The 12,112-nt window shown below is 40.5% G+C and overlaps 2 protein-coding genes across 2 annotated transcripts; one reads left to right on the forward strand and one right to left on the reverse strand.

The window, feature by feature from the left end:
- Positions 1 to 917: 917 nt before the first annotated feature.
- Positions 918 to 5,941, forward strand: LOC308289186 (uncharacterized protein; the record flags this gene model as incomplete). The annotated part of the gene is made up of 12 exons (XM_080730790.1): positions 918 to 1,024; positions 2,011 to 2,099; positions 2,236 to 2,354; positions 2,516 to 2,618; positions 2,970 to 3,067; positions 3,668 to 3,817; positions 3,990 to 4,157; positions 4,241 to 4,310; positions 4,767 to 4,845; positions 5,150 to 5,303; positions 5,521 to 5,625; positions 5,707 to 5,941. 12 exons carry the CDS (start codon positions 918 to 920, stop codon positions 5,737 to 5,739), a joined length of 1,275 nt encoding a protein of 424 aa, XP_080586916.1. The 3' UTR covers positions 5,740 to 5,941.
- Positions 5,852 to 10,140, reverse strand: LOC308289179 (methionyl-tRNA formyltransferase, mitochondrial-like). Its single transcript, XM_080730781.1, has 9 exons — positions 9,587 to 10,140; positions 8,756 to 8,953; positions 8,486 to 8,608; positions 8,276 to 8,378; positions 6,864 to 6,939; positions 6,685 to 6,776; positions 6,502 to 6,580; positions 6,355 to 6,428; positions 5,852 to 6,243 (listed from the first exon to the last, which is right to left on the reverse strand). Exons 1-9 carry the CDS (start codon positions 9,844 to 9,846, stop codon positions 6,055 to 6,057), a joined length of 1,194 nt encoding a protein of 397 aa, XP_080586907.1. The 5' UTR covers positions 9,847 to 10,140; the 3' UTR covers positions 5,852 to 6,054.
- Positions 10,141 to 12,112: the final 1,972 nt, after the last annotated feature.

Raw genomic sequence — 12,112 nt, forward strand, 5'->3', positions numbered from 1 at the left:
ACCTCATATTTCATATTTCAACTAACACTACATTTAATGTCTGTTTGCGTCTTCCACTGCACACAATGTTAAAGGGGTTGGGTGACGATTGAATCGGCTTTTCTGTATATATGCCATCTAGGGTCTTGGGCCTAATGTGTAGACTATTTTGCACTTTGTATTTTACTGTATAGTTTTATTTACACACGCTGTTTCATTGTCAACTGTTGGTATGCACGTGTATATATTATATATGTTTAATGTTGAACAAGCAAGCTGACAGAGTTTTATTCGGGTTTTTTGTGTCGCTTTGATTGCCCTCTTTCTACACAATAAACAGATCTTTTAAAAAGTATTCATTCTTGTGTTGGATTTAATTAAGGGGTCTATACTTGGTCTCCCCCCCCCCCCCCCCTTTCCCTCTAATGTGTTTGAAAATTTGTACAAAACATATAAAAAAAACATGAAGAATAGCCTGTAATTATTGTGTAATTGACAGATTGTTAGTGATAGATTGATAGTATTGACATTGGTTCTCAGTTAATGAGGTATGTTTGTAAATGGCAGTGGTATGGCCACTTGTACATGCATGTTTCAAATGTTAGCATTAATCTATTATTTTAATAGCATAGTATTGAATGCACAATAACATGGTATGTTTATACACATGAAACACAATTTTATACATAAATATACATGTTGTAGCCCCAGGGGGTCCCTGCTCCATCCCCCCATCAGTTTGGGGGTCCCTGCCCCTGCTTTACAGACCACTTTCACGCTACCACCACTGCCCTAACAATCATGCGTTCCCAGTCGGACTCATTAAAGGCGGATCAACCTCCGGTCCAGAGTTGTGTTTCCGCCACGCTGCTTGGTGTTTACATCTTACATGCACGTTGCTTTAATTTCGTGCACGTTGCTCTAGTTTGGTGTAATTAATGGATTACTTTGAAGAGGACTTGGTAGCTGCTTTACGAGAAGTGGTCCACGGTGGAAACTGGCAGTGTGTTGGAAAGACATCAGACTTCCACTCGGCGTGCACAAAGTAACTACACATTTGGGCTGGCTATTTTCGAATAAGTAAATAGGCCATTGCCTTGTTTTTTTTATGTCATTACATTCATGTTTCCATGTCATTACATTCATGTTGATAGTTCATTTCTAGCTAAAGCTCTTGATCAGAGCTAGTTAATTTCATATTAAGGACCATGTACAAAATACATCATCTCAAGAAAAGACCCATTGATTGATTAAATACTCTATCAGCAGTTCGCAGGGGGGAAGTACACAGGAAAGTACAATTTAATAGATCTGCTAAGAGGATTTTTAAACCCTAGAAAGCACTATTTGTTTCCATTGGGGTCCTTTGTACTCAATATATCAGATTTAAATATTTAGTTTCCCTCTAGCAAGTCTACACAATAAATCAGTGCAAGACTGTTTATGTTCTATATGTTATGTAATGTGAGACTGTATGTGTGTTTGGGATACATTTGTGGGGTGTGTGGGATGTACGTAGTACGTTAAATAAATATTTTTCAATAAAATAAGACATACTAATCATATATGACAGCATCTAACCACCTAACATTCAGCTCAAACAAACATAAGGCAGAATACAATACTCAAAATGCCACCTAGGCTACACATCTTTTGTTTTTGTTTTGTTCTTTTTGAGCGGTGGTCACAACGCTCCTATACGTGGCCGTGTGTGTGGGTCTGTCTGTCTGTCTGTCTGCGTGTCTGTCTGTCTGTCTGTAGCCTGCAGTAACCTTTTCTGACCACACATGTTAAGGGAGGGGCGCTGTTGTTCAGGCCAGGCCAGACCAGGCACACACACACACACACACACACACACACACACACACAGGGGGGAAGGGGGGGGGGGGAACCACCGCTCAGTTCACACGGGTGTGATTTTTTATTATTAATGCTAACACACACACAGGGGGAAATATGGTAATGTGTGTACATAGCCACATCACACATATGTCATTACGTTGTTAACAGTATTGTCCTTCCTGTCGCCAGGCTGTTCTCTGAGGATGGGGAGCATATTGTCCTGGTACACACTGAAGATGATAGGTATTGGGCAATGGACTCTTCCTGTCCCCATGAAGGTGTCTTCAATTCCATTCCATCATATCATATTAATGAAGGCTTTCACATATTAGAATACAGGAATAATTTCCACATTTGGGGATTTAATTGATTAGGATGGTATCGTATACTATAATGTAATATGTCAACACACAGGTGGTCCTCTTGAACTGGGGGATATTGAAGATATTGGAAATGGAAAGATGGCACTTGTGTGCCCATGGCATCACTTTGACTTCTGTCTGGAGACAGGTTCCTCTTCCACTGGACTTCAGGTAAGGTACATGGAACATAAAGGCATGCCATATTTGGATCTCAAAAACAGAGCCAGCAACCTTTTTTTTAAATATATTTGTATAATAAGATTTAGTTGGTGTTGTTAACAGATTTGGCATACAAATATTTTCATGATAGTATAGTTTCTGTTTAACTGCAGAACCCGGTCTACGAAGTCAGAGTTGTTCAGGGCAAAGTTTACATCAACACTCAGAATGATCTCTCCTTGAACCCTATTCCAGAGACAAAGGTATCATGCACAGGTAAGGCATACACATAGTAGACAAACACTGCTTTACAATATTTCTCAGAGTAAAATACTCTGACAGGGCCAACAAAGTATGTACTGCAGTTAATTAAATCTGTCTATCTGTTCTTATATTTTACATTCAGTGCCCATTTTGAAATTGTGAAAGAGTAAACTTTGTAACTGTAGCATAAGAGACCCCCCCCCCCTTTTTAAACACATTTTAGGTCATGCTAAGTAAATGAAAGTTGTGTAATTTTAAAGTGGGTCCGTTATGCCAAAAGGATAACCCTGCTATTATCTTTCAGAGGATACAGTATGTGAGATTGTCAAATTGAGTTGTCTCAACTTGTCTGTTTCTGTTCAGATAAATTATCTCCTGATACCATCAAGCTGTGCCCTTCTGAAGACACACTCTGCTACTGGGCAGCAAAGATCCTCTGCACTCCAGATCCAAGAGAGAAGGCAATAATACATACTTAATCCTTGATTCACGCTTTCACACTCATGGGATCAGGGTCCTGTGTGACTGTGTCGCAACACACACTTACCAATGGTGATGTCACTGTCTATCCTCTATAGCATACATGGGCAACTGGCGGCCCGGGGGCCACATGCGGCCCCCACCTTCACTTAATGTGGCCCGCAGGTTAACATGAGTATATAACTAAATGTGTTTGAAATTAAATCAAAATGTTAGATTTCAGGATTCCAATTAAAAAAATAACAAAATTATTCAGGATTTCAATTCATAAGAAGCAAAAAATAGCCGATCTACAAGCTCAAAACACATTGCAGATTCGCAGCGCGATGCGTTTTGAGCTTGTAGATCTGCTATGTTTTGCTTCTTTTGTATGAGATACTAGAATGACAAAGTAGGACATATAGCAATATGCAATGTGGCCCTCTGGAGTGAAGGTGGAAATATAGTGGCCCTCGCCATCATCAAAGTTGCCCACCCCTGCTCTATAGCCTCAATCCAGCAACTGACAGAAAATCATGAAAAATGCTATTATGCTTCATTCAGCTGCATACATACTCATCAGTTGTGACCAAATGTTTCAGGTCAACTTGACATTGGAGGTTCAGGAGAGATGGAACTCAGGATCAATATCAGAAGTGGGCCAGGCTGCTCCACCACAGCAGCCCAGTAGGAAAGAGAACCTGACAGTGCTTGAACCAGGCAAAATTAAACGTGGCAAAGGAGGCACTCAGGTTAGCTTTAAATTAACTTAAAATACAGTATCAGTGTGCCAAATGACTGTACAAATAACCAAGCAAGTGTGTGTGTGTGTGTGTGTGTGTGTGTGTGTGTGTGTGTGTGTGTGTGTGTGTGTGTGTGTGTGTGTGTGTGTGTGTGTGTGTGTCTGTCTATGTGTCTATGCAGGCTAGCCGGATAGCCCTCCTCCACTCCTTGGCTAACATAGAGCAATGGGCTATCGACTTGTCCTGGGATGTCATCGCTAGATTTTCAACTTTCAAAGTGCAGACTGAGGACCCTTTGCCTCGTCAGTTCTTCAGTGATTTCGTTAAAGTGGCTGGAGACGAAGCCAAGGTAATCGTTTTTCACATGACCGTATAATTGAATGTTCTATTTTGAAGTTGTGTTATGACCATGTGTTCTACTATGCTCCACAGCATTATCACCTTTTAGAGAAAAGAATCACGGAACTGGGCAGTTTCTTTGGTGCTTTACCTGTACACAATGGTTAGTAGTAGTTGGTGGATAATATTTGGTGTGAGAGAATCGTTCTGGGGCTGTGATAGATTTGTTTACTTTGGTAATGTTTCTTTCATTTTGATTTATGGTGTGTAAGAATGTTTCAATGGCATATTTTCCACCTTCAAACAATGTACTTGTGTTCACATAACCCATTTAGAACGGGTACACATTTTGTGTATCATTATTTTATGCTTTAACTATTGAAAAATAGCAGATATACAAGCTCACAGCGCGGCACCGAGTGCCGCGCTGCGAGCTCGTAGATCTGCTATTTTTGAAAAGTCGTGAACATTAGAATTTTGACCCGATTCTATAAGTGTCTTTTGAATCCTTCTAATTCTACGCCTAAATGGGTTAATTTATGTTGTCAAAAAGGTCCCAAAATTGAGCCTTTACCATTAGGGACTCACCACTCTGTGCTCTCATTGCTGTTCTCAACAGGACTGTGGCAGTCAGCAACAGAAACCTCCCATGACCTTCTGGCAAGACTTGCTATTGTACATATGGTTCATGAAGCCAGGTAAATGCATCTTTATACTGGGTTAAAGCTATTTGATTTTATCCTGTATCATGCTTCACTCCCAGTCAAATAACTTGGATGGATCCAGTACTAAAAGGACTACACTAATTGTCAGTTAATTTATTATTTTCGTTTAACCTAGTCGTTTGGATGGATTCCAAACAAACCATGCGTTGGGAAATGGTTTGCATATACCATGAGCCAAGGGGCTAAACACGCACTCCACCATTATGGTCCTTTTAATAAGGGTTTGGGGAGGCCATGTAGTGCATTGGACCTAATCTTTATTTTGTGATTTCTCCAGGGGATTGGATGTCCACCCCCAGACCCTGTCACGTTTCGCCGCACAGAATGACCAGCCATCTGTAGACATTTTGGAGGTCATCTACAGAGATGAGATCACACACGTCGCAGCAGGTCTGAGGTGGTTCACCTACATCTGCTCCGAAGAAGGAAGGGTATGACCATTGAGGAACCACTAGCTCTTAAAGCCACATTTATGCTTTGTTATGCTTTGTCGTGCAATGATGCAAAAATTCACCATAGTTTCCACAGAATTGTCCTGCTTCATTTAATCGTCCATTTCATGTTAGTCTGCTTTCGTTTATTTTAGTATGCAGAATAGGATGATTAGGATCTCTCCCTACGCTTATCATACAATTCTGATCCTTACAGGAATGCTTATCAACATTTCATAACTTGGTGAAACATCACTTCAAAGGGTACTTGAAGCCCCCTTTCAACACAGAGGGAAGGACAACGGCTGGCATGACAGAGGAGGTAGAGGCAAATATAATGGAGATATTATCCTCCACAGGATCATTGCATGCACAATCTAACTGCCTTGTTTCTCTTCACTAGTGGTACGTTCCCCTTGTGAAGCCATCCAGTTGATTATGGTTCCTAGATGAGTGCGAAGACTCAGCAGACTCGACCAGGAAAAAATACATTCGTACACTGATACATGTTTTATTTATTTTGATCAAATTGGTGAGGGTATTTGACTTGGTAAATTCACCTGTGTCTTGCAAATGCTGGAAATCATGTACATTTGTGTAAATGTTTATGTAAATAAATACTGTTGTTAACTTTGCAATTGCATTATGACAATTCAACTTCAGACATCTCATGACTTTAGCAAAAACAAATGTCTTAAAACAGACATAAATTGGCAGGTATTATTTGTTGTCCAGGCCACTATGTTGCATTTCAAGGAAGAGAACTAGACTGTTTCACAGAGTCTTTTTTTAGATGCGGCTCCTTTTTACTGAAAAAGAGCCATTCCTGGGGGTGATGGGAGATCTGACTGGTGATGCTCTGGTGGAGGTATCCATTGTAGAAGTCTGCTGCTGAGAGCCTTTTCTGAAGTACCACTGTCTTGAACCCAACCCAGCCATCCTGAGCCATGGATCATAACCCAACACAAGAGTAAAATAAGAGGTACTTCCATGTACTGATTAGATTACTACTACTTATTAGATGAGCGTAATCTGAAGTTATGATTCATACCTTACAACACGCAGCCAGGATATTTGATTCTTTCTGATAGCTGATAGAGCCAGGGATTGGCGTTCTTCCTCGACCTGTAACCAACATGTAAATTGTTACTGTTGGTCATGAAGGTGATAATGATCTTGTGATTTATATGTAAGTTACCTGATAATGAAATGTGGCATTTTCCAACAAAGTCCAGAAGTTTAATTGTTTTGCCCATCCATATAGTTCGCAAAGGAATCTAAGAAAAAACAAGACAGCACTGGTAAAGATTCATAAGCAGTACATTGGACAGTTTTTGCATTGCATTGCCCATACAGAACTGCACCGCTGAAGAGTCATTACCCGAGATCCGATGGCACGAAATAGGCGATCAATATCATCACAGGTCTGCTCCTCCCACACCAAACAGCTCATAGATTGATTAATTTTAGGGGCTGTTAGAGAAAAGCAGCGGTAAGCGAAGGCCTAGAATTTCTCATTGTTCATGAAGAATGTCATGTGTGTCTGCCAAACATACTTACCTTGTGTTGCACCTATCAGATTTTGCTCCCTTTTATTTGCGATTCTCTCACAAAGTGTTTTCAATGTGTCAACCAGCTGTAATCAAGAGCACATTTCCAACAAATGGGTCACATCTGATGCAAATGATTATTTTCATATTCAATTTGTCTGATGCTTAATTTATCATGTTTTTATTTTACCATTCAGGATGGTATGTACAGTATATAGCAACACAATCTATACTATAATTTTGCGAATGTCTGAGTGAGTGAGTGTCTGTCTGTCTGTCTGTCTGTCTGTCTGTCTGTCTGTCTGAGTGAGTGAGTGAGTGAGTGAGTGAGTGTCTGTCTGTCTGTCTGTCTGTCTGTCTGTCTGTCTGTCTGTCTGTCTGTCTGTCTGTCTGTCTGTCTGTCTGTCTGTCTGTCTGTCTGTCTGTCTGTCTGTCTGTCTGTCTGTCTGAGTGTCTGTCTGTCTGTCTGTCTGTCTGTCTGTCTGTCTGTCTGTCTGTCTGTCTGTCTGTCTGAAACAGCGTTTCTCCTCAGTGGCTGGAGCAATTGATCTGAAATCGCATCACCATTAGCATATGAACACACCTAACATAACTGTGAAGCCCGTTTGTCACTTTCACAAATCGTATACTGTATATTCGCATTTTTATGGTGTATCTATATCTATTTAGCCTACAGTACCTTTTGTGACCACACATGTTAAGGGAGGGGCGCTGTTGTTCAGGCCATGCACAATCACACACAAACCCACACACACACACGGGGGGGGGGTGTGTGTGTGTGTGTGTGTGTGTGTGTGTGTGTGTGTGCGGGCGGGCGGGCGGGCGGGGGGGGGGGGGGGGTTCTGGCCCTGTTACAGATGTTGTCCAAAAATCATGCAGATCGGTACACAGTATCTCTGTAGCTGTTAAATGGAACGGGTATTTCTTACATTGATGCTCCTACATATTTGCATGCAAGCACCAGTTAGTTTCCATCCCTCATATACTGTGTGCACAGTGCACATCCCATAACCCACACACTGCACATCATTTCGGAGCTCATATCTTTGAACGGGTAAGGGCTAGTTGTTTTGTAATTTTGGAAAAATAAATATTTACTTCAGGATTTAGAAGGCACTTTTAGAATCGGCCTCAGTTCTAAATGGATTAACTGAGCATATAATTATGACAAAAATAAGGGTACGTACAAAATGTTGGTTATTTGAAACATCATGAAAAATCGTAATTTACCCAAAATATCACATAAAGATATCTACATAATATATCCATTATTAAATTACTCAAATGTAATAAGATTAACTTGTTGATCAATTACTTGATTAATCGTTTCGCCATCCCTATCACTGTCTCACGGTGAGTAAACTGAGAAAGAAGAGGACAAGCGAAGAGTGTCTGCTAAATAGTAATGCAACTTTGACATACTAAATGAGCACCCTTGGTAGCCAGAGTAGCTCCCAGCTGATCAGCAGTACATTTATCAGGAACCTGATAGATCTGTTGGTGGAGAATGGGGCCCACATCAAACCTGCAACATAAAATGTGTTTTGTATTTCGTTTTATTATGAAATATTTTATAGTAGAATACTTTATTGACATACAATCAAAAGCAATATCACCTTTAAAAAGGCCTACCTATTAGGGCGTATCTGCATGATGGTGACTCCTGTGACTGAGTCCCCGTGCAAAATAGTGTGGAACACTGGAGCTGGACCTCGCCACCTTGGGAGCAGGCTAGGGTGAACATTCAGAATCCCACTGGAAATGGCATACACAAACAGTATTTTCAGGATTCATTGTCATAATTCTCTTACTAGGCAACATTCTATGCATGCACTTAGTATACATAATATACTGATATATCTATTCATAAAGCTATGGTCTTAAAATAGGAAGAGCGATTACTATGGGAACTGCTTGATAAGTCCTTCCCGGAGTAAACAGCCAAAGGACACCACCACTCCAACATCGAAGCGCCCATTCAGATCCCCTGGGGGCCAAGTATGAACAGGAAGCTGGTTCTGGTGAGCAAACCTATTCACTGGGACATCACTGGATAACGTGACAACTTCAAGTGTCTCCACTACCCCCTCATTAGAACTCCTGCAAACAGACAACAGAATGTAGTTGACTAGTTGTTCACCTGCCTGGCATCAGAGCAACTGCAACATGTGAACATTAGAGTAGGGCTGTCACAATTATTACATAATCGTCTAATCGTGATTATTTGACATTATGCAATTATTTTGTCATAATCGTCATAATCGTGAATTTTGAAACATTTCTGAAATAGTGGAAATAGCAGATCTACAAGCTCACAACGCGTCGCATCGCAACGCGTTGTGAGCTTGTAGATCGGCTATTTCCACTATCAAAGTTATTTTTTTAAGTAAGTTGTCAAATATGTCAGTAATTTCTTTGTATATTTAGGTTATGTGTCATATCTACCATGTACAACTTCAAAGCCTAAAAACCAAACAGAGATGTAATTATCAACGACAAAAACACAATTAAATCGTTCATCGCCAATTATTTGAGTGACAATTAATCGTCATGTAAAATGTCATATCGTGACAGCCCTACATTAGAGTGCAAGTTTGGTAGAGGCTGGCAAAATGCCATCCCATTCCCACCTAGTCTTGACATGTAATTAGGTGTGGGTGGGGGCTGTTGACATTCAAAATCTAAAGGTACTTTGATGTTGTGCCCTTGAGGCTAGTGCTGAGTTTGTCCTACCTGCTGGATGTGAGGAGTTCCAGGGATTCAACAGAAAAATCATCTGTCCCAAAGAACAAAATCCTCCAGGGTGGTCCTGATGTTGAGTGGTATCTATTGGCTACTAGACAGACTGAACTCTGCCTACAGCGTCTGTTCTGATGGCTGCTGTTGTTGTTACTCCACAGTCCAAATGACACTCGTTTCTGTATGCCACAGTTGCAAAAACGCCTCAACGTGTCCAGCGCAACCTGCCTTGTTTTAGGATTATTCCACATCATCGGTGAAGTAGCACTCTGTCCACCAGAGTAGCCAACAGTTTGACATTTAGACTGCCTAAATCGTGTCAAGTTAACCTCGCGTCACCAGGCTTTCCACACGGATGTGTCAAGTTGACGTATTTGGGTCTGTCACTGTGCATTGGTTCTAATGGCAATATCACCAATTCTTGTGGGAAAGAATGTACAGAATCACTGCCAGTGCATAAAACACGTGTCCTTGTATTATGATTTTATGTTAGAGATTATCACGGGACATCGTCACAGCTTTTAGTGTGCAGCCCATGGGCGCAGCCATATTGTTTCGGTCCCACCACAAAAAAGCTCCCGTCCTACAAATATATTCGGTCAATGGTTCCTAGAACTTCCTAGAATGACGCTCTTTGGTCCAGTGGTTCTCAACCTGTGGGTCGGGACCCCCAAGGGGTTCCCCACCTATTGTGGGGGTCCCATGCAGATCACAGCGAAGTGACAATTTAAGGACTTATATTAATATCTTAAAAATGTAGATCAGCTATTTTCACAAATGTGCTGCTGGAGCAGAAATGTGCAATACAAATGCACACTTGCGCGCGTCAACACAATGTGAGCTTGTAAAACAGATATTTTTGCTATTTTGGACACTTTTTGTTGTAGTTGTTTTGACCATGACAGGCTAGTTGTTTTGAAAATCATTGTTTTGACAAGCCCAGAATAGCCTGGAAATAAGACGAATCTGGCATTGCAAAAACATTTAATTGACCTAGGCAGTGATATTAGTCTGGCCATGACAGGCCATGTGCTTACGAAGCCATCAAGTCAGTGTTGTTGCTATGCACCTGACTAAGTATAATAGCCTACATATTAGAAGTTAGTGAAGTTTTCACCGGCCTGGGATCGAACCACACTCTCCCAATCGACAAACCCACAACCCATGGCGTCAATAGAGCTGAGCTCAATGCACAGTGCACACACGCACGCACGCACGCACGCACGCGCACACACACACACACACACACACACACACACACACACACACACACACACACACACACACACACACATATAGCTGAAATGTGCTTGCTTCAGGAAAGCCGAGGTCAGACCAAACCTATAACTATAAACAATATTACAGCATGTGAAGAAAAGACACAGAAAGAATCTACTCCTTGAAATGATTCAGAGGTTATTAACCTCTCACTTTAAGAGCATACCTGTGCCATAAAAATACAATCTCTTTTAACTGGCCGATATTACAACATTCCACATCTGCCAGGTTTTTGACCGATGAGTCACAAACCCATGTTTTCTGAACAGTCGATGCAATGTCACATCAAGGCTGACTAAACAGTAACCCAGCAACACAGGTCAAAGACCTTGCCATATAGCTACAAGAATTGCTTTCCCTTCCAAAAGTAAACGTGACTCCCCGAACAGTCTAGAGTCTCTTTCATATGGTCTCTTCATACTCATTAGTCTCAGTTTAATAGCCTATAACGTATATTGTGGTAGAATAAACAGAATAAATAAAAAGCAGACCTTGCCCTATGTAGACCTATATCTACAAAGATCCCCCATGTGTGAGGCATATGCTTCTGCAATTGTTTCCAGATGATACTTTCAGAAATTCAGAATAAACTCACAAACGTTTAACCACTTAAGCCCGATGAATACTTTGTAATAGCACATTTGCAAGATCACAAAAGCATTTTCAGCTTAGACGTGCTATTTCTCTCTAATTTGAATTTGTATTCATTTATTTGAATTTGTTTTCTTTTCATTTTCATCTATTATTTTCCGCCTATAATGATATGGTCAGAATTGCAGTGTTAATGTGGTTAATGACCAGTGGTGTAAAGTAATTAGTACAGTACATACTCAACTGCTCAAGTACTGCACTTTGTGTAAAATTGTGAGGTATTTTTTACTTTACAATTTCCAATACTTTTACTACTACTACAAATCTCAGATTGTACTTTTACTCCATTTACTACATTTATTTGAAAACTTTAGTTACTAGTTACTTTGTAGATTTTACTTATAATTTCAAAACATACATAAAACACTTCAACCCTATATATACATTTCAGCCATTTGAAAATAGCTCACAAGCAATGCGTCGTGATGTGGCGCATTGTGAGCTTGTAGATCTGCTATTTTCAAAAGATCTTTATACACTTTGAACTTGGGAAATGGGACATTCTGCACAATGATTACTTTTACTTTTACTCACTAATACAGGACTTTTACTTGTAACAGAGTGTTTCTACACTGCAGTAATTGGTACTTT

Source organism: Nannobrachium achirus, assembly GCF_963921795.1.
Source record: "Nannobrachium achirus genome assembly, chromosome: 7".
Lineage (NCBI taxonomy): Eukaryota > Metazoa > Chordata > Actinopteri > Myctophiformes > Myctophidae > Nannobrachium > Nannobrachium achirus.

Excerpts from the sequence above, each read along its gene's own strand:
- LOC308289179 (XM_080730781.1), bottom strand. The coding sequence starts at position 9,846 with ATGATGTGGAATAATCCTAAAACAAGGCAGGTTGCGCTGGACACGTTG. Across the intron at positions 6,581-6,684 it reads TTCGTGCCATCGGATCTCGG|ATTCCTTTGCGAACTATATG; the intron begins GTAATGACTCTT and ends GTTTTTTCTTAG. Across the intron at positions 6,429-6,501 it reads ATGCCACATTTCATTATCAG|GTCGAGGAAGAACGCCAATC; the intron begins GTAACTTACATA and ends TGTTGGTTACAG.